Source organism: Sarcophilus harrisii, chromosome 1 (genome assembly GCF_902635505.1).
Source record: "Sarcophilus harrisii chromosome 1, mSarHar1.11, whole genome shotgun sequence".
NCBI classification, from domain to species: Eukaryota; Metazoa; Chordata; class Mammalia; order Dasyuromorphia; family Dasyuridae; genus Sarcophilus; species Sarcophilus harrisii.
The window spans coordinates 536,612,531-536,630,759 of NC_045426.1; the positions used below are offsets into that span (position 1 = coordinate 536,612,531).

General features: G+C 33.3%; 1 protein-coding gene across 7 annotated transcripts in view; it reads left to right on the top strand.

Moving 5' to 3' along the window:
- The window catches only part of DCDC2 (doublecortin domain containing 2), a 250,189-nt gene that overhangs the window by 170,298 nt on the left and 61,662 nt on the right, over positions 1 to 18,229 (top strand). For 3 of the 7 annotated variants that reach the window (XM_031946780.1, XM_023496313.2, XM_031946783.1), the window contains 2 exons: positions 14,460 to 14,750; positions 16,432 to 16,636. In XM_031946780.1, the coding sequence (XP_031802640.1) occupies positions 14,460 to 14,750; positions 16,432 to 16,599 (459 nt within the window). In that variant the 3' untranslated portion in view covers positions 16,600 to 16,636. Of the gene's footprint in view, positions 1 to 14,459; positions 14,751 to 16,431; positions 16,637 to 16,793; positions 18,185 to 18,229 lie in introns of those variants that run through there. The other 4 variants (XM_031946782.1, XM_003760130.4, XR_004231004.1 and 1 more) reach the window with 3 other exon arrangements.

Genomic DNA, 18,229 nt, shown 5'->3' on the forward strand with positions numbered 1-18,229 from the left:
GATGAGGAACTGAGGCAAACAGGGGTTAAACGACTTGCTGAGAGAGGGAGAGGGAGAAGAAGGAAAAGGAGAAAGGGGGAGGGAGAGATGGGGAGAGGGAAAGATAGAGAGAGGGGGGAAGAAAGGGAGTGAGGGAAGGGATGAGAGGGAGAGAAACAGACAGAGAGAGAGGTAGAGAAACAGACACAAAGAAAGCGAGAGACAGAGACATAGACAGGGAGGGAGGGAGAGAGACATGCAGAGAGAGACACACAGAAACATAGAGACAGAGAGGCAGAGACAGATACACAGGGAGAGACAGAAAGAAAGAAGGGATGGGAGGGAAAGACACACACACACACACACACACACACACACACACACACACACACAGAAACAGAGACAGAGAAACACATACATAACATAGAAATGCAGAAAGGGAGAGGGAGACAGAGAGAGACAGACACAGACAGAAAGAGGCAGACAGAGAGACAGACTGAGGGGAGAGACAGAGAGGAGAGAGACGCACACACAGACACACAACAACACAGAGACATAGAGTGAGACACAGAGACATAGACACCTACACAGAGGCACAGAGACACACACGCAGACAGAGAGGGAGGGAGGAAAAGGGGCAGCAGAGAAGGAGGCATCAGGGCAAGGGCAAGAGAGAGGAAGGAAGGAAAGCAGAGAGGGCAAGAGGGAGAGAAGGAGATCAGGGCTAGCTTTGTAAAACTATCAGTCATCTGTACCTGGCTCCAGGCATGATGATGGATACAAACATCTGAGTTAGCACTCAGTCCTGTAGCCATTCCCAACAGCCTCTTATCCCAATGCTGCCTTTCTTTTATCCTCTAGCATCTGCCTTGAGCAAAATGTTGAAGTAGGCAGAGCATGGTTTTTCACAGTCCCTTCTCTCCTTTGAGGTTCCCTTTGCCCTGAGTTATGTTAACATCATCATGATAAGAGAATTAAAGTCATGAATAAAAGGTATCTCTTCCCCTTGTTTTGCATCAAACCTACCCCCTCCTCACCCCCCCCCCCGCCCCCGTTGACTGACTGCCTGAGACCTTTCAGGACAAAAATTCTATACTACAGTCCTTTCTCACCTCTTTCTAATCACATTTACTTATCCTGTGTGCCACTATTCCAAAGCCCTGTTCAAGGCAATATGGTATGGTGAGGTTTATTGGACTTGGAATTAAAAGACCTGAAATGGTGTGCCACATATGTGGTTTACTAGCTGTGATCCCTCTATATTTGTTTTCCTCACCTGCAAAATGCAGATAAAATATTTATATGAATTATCTAATAGGGTTGTAGTAAAGAAGTACTTTGTAAGATGTAATATAAATATAATCTGTTGCTATTGGTAACAGCAAACTAATATGAAAAAACTAACCCATCCTAATGGTTAACATGTTATCTTCTCAGGTCATAGGTACATTTTTAACAGGACCTTCTAGAGTCATTCCCTTAATCCAAAAGAGTAACTCTAAAAATTAAAATGACGAATGCTGAAATGGGAAGATAGGGAATATATTTTTGATCAGCTAATTCTATTTTCCATCAGAAAATTTGTTTGGTTTTATGGAACACCTACCCTGACTTGCTGCCACTGGCCTCGCCCTCCATAAACTCCATAAACAGATCACCTGAAATCTCATTATTACACAAATTGATTCATTGTTGATGGGCAACACCTTCTCCACTCACCCTTGTTATCTCTCCCCTATGATTGGAGGACTGGAGGATGAAATATCAAACTCCTTCCAAAATCTTTATCATGATCTCACAACCTTCTAAGGAACCACATTTTCTATTAGCAGCTCTGTTTCACTTCAGCCATTTCTTTTTCTTATTTGTATCTCTTGTGTTTAGCACAGTGTCTGGCAAATTGTAGGTGCTTAATAAATATTTATTTATTGAGACCCAGTTGCAATTGTGCCACATATACAACCTAGTTCTATTTAACAAACAATTTTTAAGTGCTAACTGTGTGCAAGGTACTGATATTCAGGTTCAAGAGTTTATTATCTAATAAGGAGTTGGGACTTAAATAGGTAACTCTAATAAAAGTTAGAAATATTTAAGTATGTAGAAGAGGTCAAACAGTGTCTAAGAAACTAAAGGGTCCTAAGGATTGTTTCTGATTGGAGTGTAGAGAAGGAAGAATTAGGGAAATTTCATAAAAGGGATAGCATCTGAATTAGGCCTTGAAGGAAGATGTCAATAGGTGGAAATGGGTGGAGGGAAGGGTTCATTCCAGTCATATGAGGCATAATGCCTTTGTGTAGGACCTGCCCTGCTGATCCCAAGCTCCTGTCTTTTAGTTACAGACTTCTGCACTGATATACTAGTTCTCACTAAATCATATCTAGAACTAAATGATGAGGTAATGTCAATTGTTGATTCCCTTGTGTATCATCAGCAAATATCCATGACTGGCTTTAGTTTATGGACTTTGGGGTGATGGGTCAGTGATGAGAGTAAACTCATCACAAGACCTACAGGGTTTTCTGACAGAACTGTCAGAATAATCAACATTTACTTGTAAACTGAGAGTATGTGACATGAAAATATTTTGGAAAGGACTAAGTATATCAATGCAGTTTTTACAGGGTCATTTTTTCAGACTATGACTCCACTCTTGTATATTTGGTACCTGCAGACGCTTTTGCACTTAATTCAAAACTTTCCTTATTTATTTATTTATTTATTTGTTTATTTTTGCTGAGGCAGTTGGGGTTAAGTGACTTGTCCAAGATCACACAGCTAATTAGTGTTAAGTGTCTGAGGTTCGATTTAAACTCAGGTACTCCTTATTTCAGGGCTGGTACTTTATCCACAGTACCACCTAATTGTTGCTCACTTTCCTTATTTTCTTTAGCAAAAAATATCCAAAGGGTAAAAATGAGGAAAAAATATATTAAAATAATGAAAAGTAGAAACTTATTTTACAAATCACATCAAGCTTGAGTGAGAGATCTTAGTTTCCATGGAAAAACCATGTGATGGTTTTAGTCATTTTTTTGTCATTTTCAACATATATCCTCAACTATAATCTTGATGGAGTGATATAGATGGATGGAGTGAACCTCAAAAAACTTAGCAAAATGGTAGTGCCAAAAATATTAGAAGAATCTCCAAAATTATAAGAGGATTTAGATTGTTAGTCAAACTTATTTGGGACGATATTGAAAGAATTTAGGCAAGAGGTAATAATTATTTGGACTGGAGCCATGACCATGAAAATGGAGAAAAGGGCCCTGTTTTGAGAAAAACTGCGCAGCTTATAAAAAGGCAAAGAAGAAAATGTAGAAGATCACTAAAAACTTTTGAAGATAAGTTGCTAGAAGAATCATGTTGACAGAGAAAGAGAAGGACAGGAAAAGAGGGCACTAATCTGGGCAAGAAGATCATTAGTTTTATTTTTAGACATATTGATTTTGAGAGGCTAGTGGGATATCCAAGTGGAATTATTTTCTACTGTATGATTATGCTTCATTATGAATGAAATAATATATATCTGAAAATTCAGCCATTCTTTCACACTCACCTTATCCAGAATTGAACTAGTAATCTTTCTGTCCAAATGTGAAACTGGTATTCAGGAGAAATCTATGGGATGGTTATATATATTTGGTAGTCATCTGCATTAGAGGTGATAATTGAAGCAGAATGTAGAGCAAAAGATGACAGTACCCTAGAAACATTATAGCATATGACTTTTTTGATAATGGAAAATCAGGAAAAAATTTATATAGTTGAATTTTCCTTTCTTTTTTAAAATATGGGATTTTGGCCATTTTTTCTGTGTGTCATGGAGCTATTTGACAGTCTGGACTCATGAACTCAGAATAGTGTTTTCAAGCACAAAAATTTAAATATAGAGGATTACAAAGGAAACAAATTATATTGAAATGTGGTTGTCAAAACATTAAACTAAACAAGTTTACAGTCCTTGGGGTAAGAGCTCATTATCTTAAGGAAAAAAAAATCCTGTTTTTCTTCACATATAGTCTTGTTATTTAAATAATTTTGAAAAGCTTGATTTAATAAAGTGGTGCATTGTAGATATTTTCTTATGTAAAGGTGGCCAGATTGGACTAAATTACCTCTCATATGCCTTCCATCTTTAAATCTAAGATCATATGAAACTGAAAATATAGTCATCTATTTTATATTATCATTGCTATTCCTATACAATGAATATCATTAGGCCAATAGACAACTGGGGTAAAGAATAGTGAATACAACTTTGTTAGACTCTGGTAAAGCATCATCATGATCATCATCATGATAATAATAATTTTCCCTTTAACCTAGTTAAATATTAAGTTATCTTTTATTATACCATAATGACTTATAAGTAAATTAGCTTAGATTGAAATGTGACATTAATATCTTCAGTAACAAGGAAGAAAAATGCCTTAAAGTATATACACATAAAAAAAAATCTTACTGATTTATAGTCCTTGCAGTGATATGTCTTTCTCTGATAATGTGGCTCTTAATGAACTGTACCATGGTGATGTAATTAAGATAAATCTTGTCAGACTGTCTTTGTAGCCAATAACTATATTGCCACTAGGAAGCCCTTTCCTTCCCCTCTCAGCTTTCATTAAATTATTAACTTCTTTCCCCTCCTTTTTAGATAAAAATCTAGCATTATTTTATTTTAAGATCACTTTATTAGATGTTTTTTACATTAGGAATTTTTCATTCTGAAAATTTTTTCTTTTTTTTTTATTGAAAATGCTCTTTTTTAGAGAAATTAGGCTATGTATGTGTTTAGAGAGATATTGAATTAGAAATTAAGTGATACAATTTCATAGAATTATGAGCCAAAGGGGATGATTGGGATAGTCCTTTTTGCTATATGGATAAGTTTTCTTTAGACTTTACATCCAGACTTCACTGGGCAGCAAAGTGTTTTGGAAAGAATATTAAACTTGAATTCATTTTCTCTACAATTCACTCATTCTCTGACTTTGGAAAAGTATGTTAACTTCTTTGAACTTTAGTTTCCTTGTTTATATGGGGAGATATGATAATAATTGTCCTAAACTATTGTAGAAGGTTTTTACAGGAGCAAATAGCATGAAGTGTATGTGTGTATGTGTATGTATACATTTATTCATTTATTCATACACACTGTAACTATGAAACAGTCTACAAATGTAAGTTATTCATATGTTCATTCCTGGTCTAAGGTAGTAGTTTAATTCTACAAGGGAGCATTTTAATTCTTTAGTTCTACAAAAAAATTTAGTGTAGAAAGGACCTGTGACTCAATGGTTGCTTCTTTTCCTTTCTTTTTTTAAGTTTTAATGTTTTTATTTTCTCCAGTTACATGTAAAACAATTTTTTATATTTGTTTTTTAAATTTTGAGTTGTGGATTCTTCTCTTTCCTTCCAAGACTCCCTATGCCTTTGAGAAGGCCCATGTGAAATTGTGCAAAACATTTTCATAAAAGTCATGTTGCAAAAGAAATATAGATTCACACTACCACAAAAAACTCAAGGAAAAAAAGACATTATAAAAAGTATGCTTCTGACTATGTTTAGACACAATTAGTTCTTTTTTTGGCTAAGTTCAGAAGTTTCATCATAAGTCCTTCAAAGTAGTCTTAGATCACTGTATTGCTGAGAATAGCAAAGTTATTCACAGTTGATCATCCTACAACATTGCTATTACTATGTGCATAGTACATTTCACTTTGCTTGAGTTCGTGGAGGACTTGCCAGATTTTAAAAATCATATCCTGCTCATCATTTCATAGAACAACAATATTCTTTCATAATCATATATCACAATTTAGTTAGCCTTTCCCTAATTTATGGCCATCTCCTCAATTTTCAATTCTTTTCCCGAGAAAAAAGTTGCTTTATTTTTATTCATATAGATTCTTTTACTTTTTTTAAAGCCTCTTTTGGGATTGTTAGATCAAAAGAGATACATTTGAGAATTGAGGCATTCATCAGAAATCTTACTTCAAAATTCTTTTAATAATTACTATTGCTCACTGTATATTACCACTATTTATTTCATTCTCTCTTTCTTTTTACCCTTTTCCTCTTCAAAAATGTTTTGCTTCTGACCAGCCCATCCCCCAATGTGCCTTCTCTTTTATTTAACTTGTCCTTTCTCCTATTCCCTTCCCTTCCTACTTTCCTGTAGAATAAGATAGATTCCTACATCCATAATGAATGTGTATGTTATTTTCTTTTTGAGCCAATTTTGATGAGAGGTTCATTCACTCCTTCTCCACTCCCCTCTTCCCTTATTATAAAGATTTTTTCTTTCCTTTTTTTGTGGAAGATAATTCATACCATTCCATTTTCCCTTTCTCTTTTTTCTATTATATTCCTTTCTCACCACTTGATTTTGTTTATTTTTAAAGATATTTTCCATTCATATTCATCTCACTCCTTTTCCCTCTGTCTATACACCTTCTAACTGCCATAATAATAAGAAAGTTCTTATGAAGTACAAGTATCATCTTTCCTTGTAAGAATGTGAACAGGTTAACCCTGTTAATTCCCTTATGATTTCCCTTTCCTGAAATGCTTTTGTGCTTTTCCTGAGTTCTGTGTTTGAAAATCAAAATTTCTATTCTGCTTTTGTCTTCTCATCATGAATCCTTGAAAGTCTTCTACTTCATTGAATGTCAGTCTTTTCCCCTGAAGGATTATGCTCATTTTTGCTGGGTAGGTGATTTTTGATTGTAATCCTAGCTCTGATATTTTAATGTAGAAGCTGTTAAATTATCCTGACTGTGGGTCCACTATACTTAAATTGTTTTCCTTCTGGATGCTTGCAATATTTCCTCTTTGTTCTAGGAGTTCCAGAATTAGGTGAAAATATTCCTGAAGTTTTCATTATGGGATCTCTTTCAGGATCCTTTGATAGGTGATACTTGGATAGGTGATAGGTGATAGTGGATACTTGCAAATTCTATTTTACTCTCTGATTCTACAATATTAGTTTTCCTTGATAATTTCTTGAAAGATGATGTCTAGGCTATTTTTTGATCATTATTTCAGGTAGGTTAATAGTTTTAAAATTATTTCTTTTGGATCTCTTTTCCAAATCAATTGCTTTTCCAATGAAATATTTCACATTGCATTATTTTGGGTTTGCTTATTGTATCCTGATTTCTCATAAAGTCATTAGCTTTCATTTGTTCAATTTTAATTTTTAAAGAATTATTTTGCTTTGTGAGCTTTTGTATTTGCTTTTACATTTGGCCAATTTTGCTTTTTAAAGCAATCTTCTCATTAACCTTTTGTATTCTCCTTTTAATCATTCTCATTTCTCTTCCCAATTTTTTCTCTACCTTCCTTATTTGATTTTCAAAATTCCTTTTGAGCTTTTCAGTGCCTGGAGACCAATTCTAATTTTTTTTTTTTTTTTTTGCTTAGAGGCTTTGGGTGTAGGAATTTTGACTTTCTGAGTGTGTATTTTGATCTTGCTTGTCACAATAGTAGCTTTCTGTGGTTAGAAACTTTTTCTTATTTTCCCAGCCTATTATTTGGCTTTTAACTCTTTGTTAAAATAGGGATGTTTCTAGGATAGAAGGTATAATGTCCTAAACTTCAGGGGTTTTGTGCAGCTGTTTTCAGAAGTCCTTATAGGAACCTGTACTGTAAGCCAGCACTCCTACTCATGTCTGGGTGTGGGTAAAGCAACAGAGTCCTGCCTCAGTGCCAGAAAAAGGCCCCTTCCATCTCCCTCTGACCAGCTGTTGTGGCCCCTGTATGGAAGTATCAGTTTAATGTGCTGCAGTGATGCTCATTGCGAAAGGGCAGTCTACCAGATGATGTTTTTTTTTTTTGCTTTAATCACTCAAAAAATTGTGATCAGCATCATTATTAGGGAGTAGCCACACTGATGAAATCATGAATCCTTGAAGTGCTCAGACAAGTAGGAAGATTGGCATCTCTAGAGCTTGAATTCTCATTTTAACTTGGTCACTCTATGACTCTAGGAGGTCACTTAATTGGTTATATGTCAGTTATCTATCTGTGAAATGTGGATATCATATAGTTAGAGTTGGAAGGGATCTTAGAGGTCAACATTTTATAGATGAGCACACTAAGGTTAAGAGGTTTATACAACATCATATAATTTGCAAGAAGTAGAACCCAATTTCAAACCCAGGTCCCATAAATTCAGCATTCTCAGTTCAATTGTTTGTCCATCCCTTGCATCAGATTAGACATAATAATATCCATCTTCTTACCTTAAAGTCTCTGCTTTGCCACTAAAATAATTTACCTTCCTTCTATCCCTGCCTCTGTTTAGGATATCACTTTCCATAGAGTTATCCGGGCTTGAAACCTTAGAGTAATTTTTCATTTTTCTTGCCTACATATCCAATCAATTGCAAAATCTTCTATCACTGTGATCTCTCTCACAATCTCTAGTCTAATATCAGTCCTTCATCAACTCTCATCTGGGCTATTTGAAGAGTCTCCTAATTAATCTCTTGGTTTTAGTAACTCTCCTCTCTAATTCATCCTTAAATAGCTGTCCAGGGAAAATCACATTACTCTATTCACAAATTCCTGTAGCTACTACTGCTCATAGAAGAAAATAAATTACTTAATTGGGCATTGCAAGCCCTCAATAGGGTTCCGGCATATTTTTATAGCTTAATTCCATACTACAACCCTTTATACATGCCATATTTATAAATTATAGGATCATAGATGTAGACTTGGAGAGGTTTCCAGAACTACTCCATTTCACTCCTTTTATTTTACAAATAAACTGAGACTTAGGAAAGTTAAACTGCAGTTTAACTTGATCATACAGTTAGACAAAATGGAATTGGAATTCAGATCCTCTGACTTTAGAATTAGTGCTCTTTCTCTTGCATGATCCTATCTTCAGACTGATTAGTGGCAATTATAAAATGTTAACATTCCCTCTCCTTATTTTGGATGTCCAAATAGGTTATTCTCAATGCATAAAATGTATTTCCGGCTACTATTGCCACTTGTCATAATCTTTTGCTTTCCTCTTTTCTAGATCCAGTTTGGGTGAGCATTGTGTGAATCATGATGAGTCATGTATGCTTCCTGGGACTCAGTTTCTCTATCTGAAAAATGAGACCATTGGATTGGATGACTTACCATTAAGAACTCCTTTCAAATCTAAATGCATAATTCCTTTATGATCCCTTAGCCAAAATTATTTGCAGCCCCATTTTTTGGTTTTCTTTATCTTTTTTCACTACTATTACATTATAACTTATTTATTCATATCTCTCAGAGTATAAGCTTTTTTAGGGAAGAAGCTCCATTGTTTTTCATCTTTGTATTCCCAGAATTTAGCAGAGCATCTTGCATACAACAGATATTTAATAAATGTTTGTTGAATGAACAATTTGAATGAAATTGTACACACAAATATATACAACATATATGTAATATTAGTATATATCTGTATCTGTATATACTTGTTATTTCAGTGTAGATCATGAGAGCAGTGTAGAACAGTGCATAGTCTAAATATGGGCTTGGAAAATGAATTTGAATCTTTTCTTGGACACTTACTAGCTATTTTAGACAAGTCACTTTATCTCTCAGCTTTAGATGCCTTGTGACCTTTATTAGTGGAAGGAGTTTCTACATTGATGTCATCACACATCTTTGACATATTGACAGATTTTATATAAAAATGCATAGTATATGACCTCAAGGAGGAATCTTGTTGTGTGACATTTCTACTCCATCTTATCATAGTGGAAAAAAAATATTGGATTGTATTTGGAATTAGGGGACTTGGGGCTGGTAATGAATGCTAAAGCAAACAAAAAGGGCTTAAAATTTATATTGAAAGAAAGAGAAGGATCAAAGAAGTGATAAGATTGCTATTTGAAGTTGATGAAATGATGATAATAGAGCAATGAAACTGATAACATTTTATCACTGTAGAAATTCTTTCTTCTACAAGTGAAATAATTGGATTCAGTTCAGTGGTTATAGCCGAAGTCCCATTCGCCTTTATAAATCATAGTATGTGTGAGGCATACCGAAGGAATTTGAGTAAAAAGAAGAAAATTGGGTTGCTTTTCAATAATTTTTTTACCTATAATTTCTCCTTTGGCTTCTGTCCTTCACTTTGACCATACAAAGGTTTGTTCTACTGTAGTCACACTCCCCATAGCAAAAAGACTGTCCTTTGACTTCTTTATAAATGATCCGGCAAGTATAGATTTTTCTGGATATGTGTGGAAAAAAAAGTAGTGTCCCTTCTGGGGATGGATTGATTGATGTGCACACTGGAAACATCTTTAATAATTGAATGCCTCCTTCAAAGGAGATTACACCAAAAAGCATATTGCTTTTCATTTATTCATTACAAATATGTCATAGCAATGTTTTTGCCTTGAGTTGTTAGGACTGTCGTACTAATATATTTTGTTCAAGACCTGAGAAATTTTAAAGGATTATAAGTCTTTTACCTAATCTTACTGCTCCATTCAAATTGATCAGATCAGACTTTTAACATATCCTTGAATTTTTGGAACTAGAGCTAATGAGATGTGGCTTCACTGAGGACTAATCAAATAGCTGTCCTAGGAAAATTTCATAGAAATCATCTGGCCAAAGGATAAACTAAATCTGCTTGTTAATAATTTTAATGATTTTTAGCCAGATGAGGAAATAGAAGTATGAATTTAGGGAATGAATCTACCGTAATTGGTTTTTTAAAAAAATCTTTTCTTTGTATTAAAGTTAGCCATTTATAATTTGCTCCTGGCAATATGTAAAATGAAAGACAAGAATATATTTGTAATAAGCTGAAGTATTTTCTTTCACAGTTTAGAATGCTTTATTTCTTGGTACCTTTCTCTCCTATGTCAATGCACCCATATGATTTTTATTATCATTTTAAAAACTCAAGACAAGTTCAGCTGTTAAGAAAGGAAAATAGATTTTTCTTCTATTTTAATATGGATGGTAATATGTAGAATTTCATGCTTATTGATGTGATAATAGTACATTTTCTCTTTTTCTTTCTTCAGTGCTTAGCACTGGCACACATTAGTTGTTCAACACATGTTTATGCATTTCTGGGTTCTAGCTAGACAGTTGTACTGTCAATACTCAGTAAAATAAACTTTCAGATATTTCCTGTCTTATTGTGGTCTAGTTTTTGGCATACAGAATATTTTGTTCTCAATGTGATTTCAATGGAAAATGGCATAAGAGGAAATGATTCTTTAAGAGGAAAATTGTAAAATTCTATACTTAGCATAGATGGTACAGGAGTGTGAAGCTGTCCTGGTTATTCTTGGAGCCACCTACTTATTCTTGGCTTTCTTTTGATTGTTTGTGGTCAACTGCTTCCCTACTACAACATATCCATAGTTGAATGGAAATATGGAAGAGAATTCTTCAAAGAATTTGGATGCAAAATATTTAGCAGTTTACAGAGAACCGAGTAGTTGATCTCAAAACTTGCACTTCTGGGGAAACTAAAGTTGTAAGCCTTGTCAAAGCGATAGGTAAATGGATATTTGCATTTTCTATATGGTAATAAGAAGTAATGTGTTTTAGTCATTAGACAGCTGGCTTTAGAGTTAGGAACAATTGAAATCAAATGCCATTACTGACATGTTTCTTTCATTTCCATGATTCTAATTACTGTGTTATATGATTTTCTGCCTACTTCATTTTGTAACAGCTCAAATAAGTTTTCCCAGGCTTTTCTGGGAAATACTTCCCAGGAAGTATTTATGACTTCCATCTTTTCTTAGAGCACATAATATTCTGTTAATATTCATATGCCATGATCTTTTAGCCATTAACTAAGTGGATATCTACTTAGTTTTTAGTTTTTGCTGTTACAAAAAATTGTTGCTTCAATGTTTTGGTGTACACGAGTTCTTCCTTTTTGTCATTGGTCTCCTTGGGGCTAGGAACAGATTCTCTGGGTAAAATGGTATGGGCATTTGTTTTCCAGAATGGTTGTATCAATTCACAACTCTACCAGTAATGCATTAGTGTATCAACATTTCTAGCATTTACTATTCCAGTCTTTTGTTATTTTACTTTTTTGTTGGATATTTAGCGAAACTTCAGCTGAAGTGATTTCTTTTCTTTCTTTAAAGTTCATTATAAGTTAATTTTTAAGATAAAGGGAAATTATTTTTTTGGAGAGAGTATATTTTTACAACATTACTTTTCTTTTTCTTCTTTTTATTTTGTATTAAAGCTTTTTATTTTCAATGCATGGATAATTTTTCAACATTGACCCTTACAAAACCTTGTGTTCCAAATTTTCCCCTCCATCCTCCCACCCCCTCCTCTAGATAGCAACTAATCTAAAATGTTAAACTTAAATCCAATACATATACATATATATACATTTATTCAATAATCATGCTGCATAAGAAAAATCATATCAAAAAGGAAAAATGAGAAAAAAAACAAAATGCAAGCAAAACAACAAATAGAGGGAAATGCTATACAACAATAGTTTTCAAAGAGCTATAGTATGCTAGTGTATTGGTTCTGTTTAAATATTTGTATTATTTCACTAATGCACTTAAACACATACAATAGACAAACAATTAGTAGTTATTTATTGTCTCCATAAAGTTCATGATAAATTTCATTTGTGTAATTTAGGAACTGGAGAGGGATTTCTGAGTAGCATGTACATTAGAGCAAGTCTAGTTGATTATCTGGGAGAACATAGACTTGAGAAATAGAAGTATCAGACAGATAGAAGCAAAAGGAAAAAGAGAAGTATGAAACTGAATGGGGTAGATGATAGAGGTAGTTGCTGAATTGAGACAGGAATTAAGGAACAGAAGCCCAAGCAAATCATCTTCATGGTGGTGGAGAATAAGCAGAGCCTGAGTGCTTCATACATGAACTAGAAAGATGAAGTGATTTATTCATTATTAGAGGTAATATTTGAATTCAGGTCCTCTGACTCCAAAGCCAATGTACTTTCTACTATACCACGCTGCTTCTCTCTATTATTTGAATAGTTAATGCCTTATGACATTGATTGAAAAGTCATTATACAGACACAGATTTGTTTATCTGGACTACATAATCCTCAAGAGTGTATTCAGATGATCAGAATTACTAATTATTGACAAGTAAGATAAATATAGAAAAGTTCTCATAGACAATGTTCTGGGATTTTCTAAAAGACCTTTTGATCTTAGGGAAAGTTGAAACTATGAGAAGAATACAAATATTTTTCTTAGTGGAAAAAAGGAAAAATAATAGCTCTTGTAGACTCTCCTTTTTCTTCTAAAAAAGGATGAACATATAGAAATCCAATTGAATTCCACTTCATAATCATTTATTAATAGCTGATAACTGTGCTAAAAGGCACTGAGAGAGACATAAAATTTAGCTTATGTTTATATAGAGCTTACTGTATACCATGTACAGTGCTAAGTACTTTACAATTGTTTTTAATTTCATCCTCCTAACCAACCCTGACAAATAGTTGTTTTTATTATTCCGATTTTACAGTTAGAGAAACTGAGACAAACTCGTCTTCCTGATTCTAGACCTGGAGCTCTATCCACAATTCTTTCCTATCTTCCTGATAATATAAAATATTTCAGATTTTATGAACCTTTACGTCTAATAGAGACATAATATATATTGATAATGTTGTCATTTGGTTGTTCAGTCATTTCTGAATCTTCATTTTCTCATGGACCATACTGTCCTTAGGTTTTGCTTGGCAAAGAGCTGGAGTGTTTTGACATGTCCTTTCCCAATTGTGATAAAGCAGTAACCCCAGAGGAGAAACTTACACACAAGCTTCTTTAAAAAAGGGACTGATTTTCTTTTCTTTCTTATTTTTTGGTGGTATTGGCAACACCTAGCATTTTGCCTTCAACATACTAACTGCTTAGTGCCTGATGGATGGAACTGAAATTCATATGACAGAGAGGGACTGTTGGATTTTTATTTGCATGAAAATAGTTTTTTGTGTTTGGACATCTGTTACAATTGGGAGTTTTAGGAAAGTTCCTGAAACTATTCCCTGCCCATCAGGAGAAGTATGACATTGCTCTTCATTTATATGTTTATATATTTACAAACACATATATGTATCTAGCTACATATAGATATATAGCTAGATACATAGTCACATATATTGTCTACAAACACTTGCATATGAGCACACATATACATATTGCCTTTATACATAATACATACAAGTAAGTGTGTCAAGAAGCAAAACATATTTATAGGTATATATATATACCTATATATATATATATATATATATATATATAAACATTACAATTTTTTATGTTACAAAACATTATACAACATACCTATTATATGTTATATAGAAAAATATAATAAGCATTGCTTAAAACTACATTAAGAATTTTAGGACACTTTTCATATTTATTATATGTGTGGCCGTTAAAAATTCAGAGGAAATGACCATGTTTCTTTTGATTCCTTAGAGACCAGCAGAAATAATATATGAGGAAGAAGGTGGAGGGAAAGAAAATGAGGATATAGAAGAAGAGAAGGAAGAAGAGAAGGAAAATTTGTCAGAAATAAATGGTGATCCTGAAGACAAAGAAGCGGAAGCAAGTCCTAAACAAAGGAATGTTGATCCCCCTAGAGTAAATGGTGGCACAAATGAAGAAAATGGTGAGGAATTGGATGAGGTTAACAATGATGAGCATCAAGAGCAAAATGAAGAGATAACATTAGCAAAAGGTGATGGTGATGGTGATGGTCCAAAGGAGGTATTAGTTTTCTACTTTTTTATTATATATTTGTGGGTATGTTGTGGGAACTACAAAATAAGACAGGGTCCCTTCCCCTCAAGAGCTTACAAACATTTTTGGCTGCTCTCTTGTAATGGTGAATTTGATTTGTGCTCAGCCAGCAGCAACATTACCTGCTTAACAAGTCAAATATATGAAAGTCCAAATTTCTGTAAGTGATAATTTATTAGAAGGTAATTATTTTTTTTAGCCAGAAAGAGACTTGACTTTGTCAAAGAATTCATAATAAGTATAATTCTAATTTTTACAGAATAGCTAGGGCTCCAAGTGCAGTTGAAAGTTTAACTGTATTTGAATATATCTCTGTATACATATAAATCTATATCCAAATACATGCTATCCAGCTTTATCTATATATGTCATACACATTGACTCTCAAGCACATTTATTTTTTTTACTTAATGGTATTTTATCTTCTCTAATTTCATGTACAACTTCAACATTCATTTTTGTCAGATTTTGAATTCCAAATTTTACCTCTTTCCTCCTTTTCTTCCCTCCTTCCTCACCAAGACAGCAAGCAATCTGATATAGGCTATATATTTTAAATATATTTTCATATTAATCATGTTGTAAAAGAAAAATACAAACCAAAAAAATAAAACAAAAAAGTGAAAATAGTTTGCTTTGATTTGCATTCAGTATCTAGTCTCCATAACAATGAGTTCTTCTCTGGATGCGATAGCATTTCCAGGTCAAGTCTGTTGTAATTATCTTCTTAAGAACATTTAAATGAAAAAGTACAATAGATATAGTAAATAGACAGTAATATTTATTGAGTTATCATTTTGTGTAAGTCACTAAGCACACATATGTAAGAGATTTAGAGAAGTGTAAGACACAGTTCCTGCTTAAGAGCTCTTAAGCTTAGTTAAGAGCTTACTGTCTAGTTGAAGAAAATAGGACCTATAGAAACCTAAAGATGAAGAGCAATATGATGAAGTCTGCAATATAATATATAAGATGAAGAAGAGAGTGTGTGTTTATATATACATATATATATACATTGTATATATATGTAATAATGTATATGCATATATATATATATATATATATATATATATATATATAAACACACATATAAAAACACACATACACACACACATATTGTATAGTGAGTAGTCACAATCTTGGAGTCTGGAAGAGAAGTTCAAGAACTGTCTTTGGTACATACTAGCTGTGGGACAGTGAATGAATTGCTTAGTTCCCTAGGAACTTCCTAAGACTATAAATTACAGAGTATACAAAGAATCTCCCACACTGAGATGAAATCACTTGATCCCACTTATTCCCATAGCTTCTATATGTCTAGCTCTATCCCTATCTAGTCTATCTACTATCGCTGATCTAAATTTAATTTGCACACATATGCATAAACATGAACACATACACATACCTCGATACATAATAAAAACCAATAAATGTGCCAAGAAGTAGAAGCATCTAGTGCTATTGGGTTTTTTTTATGAGTACCTGCTGGTTTTGCATTGTTCTTATCAAGTCAGACAGCAGGTTTCAAAGAATACTTATATTTTTAATGGACAAAAATGGAAGGGAATTAAATATTGGGTGGTGTTGGGGTAGGGCTGAGGTGTCTTGGGAATGGGACTGCAGTATATTTTCCCCTCCCCTTTCCTAGAAATGTGCGAAGCTCAAAAATCTCAATGAAAGAGAGAATTTGAAAGGGCAGAAGAAAAAATCAGGAAAACTGAGGCTGATAAATAAGAAAGAGGAACTGGGTAGGTTGTGGTCAGAAAAAGGAAAGTTGAAGAAAAGAACCCATTGCTTTCAAAACCTGGCATGTTGATTATGAAAATGAAAGAATAAAAAAGCCATTGAAAATATGACTCATGGGAATTTTTTAAAATTATAATTTTGTATAAAGATTTGTTTATTTAAATGGAATGGTGAATGATTTAAGTTCCCTGCATATATATTCTTCTTTATTATCTGTGCAACCTAAAGGATTAAATAATTTTGTTTTGATACCTTTTTCACTAGGATGAATCAGATCCTCAAAGACCACCAAGGCCTGAAGTTAAAATCACTAGTCCACAGGAAAATGATAACAATGAACAAAACAAGGAGTATGCTGCTGTGGCATAGATGCTTAAAAATGCGGATTATAAGAAAAATTAAGGGTTTCATATGATACTTGAATTTTAAACACTGTTATTTGTGGTTGTTACACATAATGTGGCAATATGGATGAAAAATTCCAAAATTATAATGAAGAATGGAAAAAATAATCATATTAATATCTATTTCCCCACCTGGTGTTTTTTTTAACCATCTAAAAGAGTTAAATATAAGAAATTTGAATGAGCTTCTCTTGGAAGAAAACTGACTCTTTCTTCTTCCTCTGTAATAGGGTACTAATCATATTTGAATACGTTTTAATGTGCCCTGACTTTAGATTTTTAGTAGTAAGATTGTTAAGTGACAGAATATTTTAAAAAGTCTTTTAAAAGGCACAGAATATTTTGTGAATTTTAATGGAAAAATGTATGTAATATTCCTTAGGATAATAAACTTTAGAAAGTGTGAATTGCAATTCATTTTTAGATGTGTAATTTCAAGATGTCATTAAAATCAAGTATTCTTTCTAGATGCTTACATTTCCTTTCTCCCTCTTCAGCCAAAACCTTCATTACCTTTCTATTATACCAAGCTAAGATGTTTATTTTACAAGTAGGAGTCCTTACTTATCAGAGTGTTATAACTGTCATATCATATCACGAGGCCTCACCCTTAAAGCCTTTTCAGGTATTAAAGTCTTGTAGGCTAGATGGTACCTAGCATAAAAGTTAGAAGGATTTGGAATTAAGGAAGGAAATCAATTTTTTAAAGTCAGCCATCTATATTATTTTCAATATCATTTGGTCTGTGGAAATTTTATTCATCTTGTAGAATTTTTATTCTGCCAGCCCTTATCAATCCTTCTCCTAACTCTTGTTTCAGGTTCTCAGTTATCTGCATATTAGAAACAAAGTTTCCCACAAAATACAGATTCTCAGAAAATCAAGGGAAAAGACAAAGAAGGTATATAATAGTGTATATAAAAATCTTTTCCCCACTGCCCTGTTTATTTAGTTTTGCTATATAGTTCCCATTGGAAAAATAAAATTTGATAGCTAGAAGGGAGCTTAGACATTAGTTGGTCTAGCCCCTTCATATTTCAGGTGAGGAAATTGTGACAGAGTAAAAAATTGCCTTGGTAAAGACTCTCACACACTTGGTGATGGAGTTAGAAAACAAATCCATTGACTTTCTATTAATGCTATATTGATTTTGATTGCTTTGTGTTTTAGCTTATTTTCATAGATGAGTCAATTAAAGTTCCAAGTGAAAAAAAAAAAAAAGAAAAGCAACTTTCCTATTTTAGCTACGAGTAGTATTTGCTACTTTAAATCTTCAAAATATCAAACTTTCAAGAG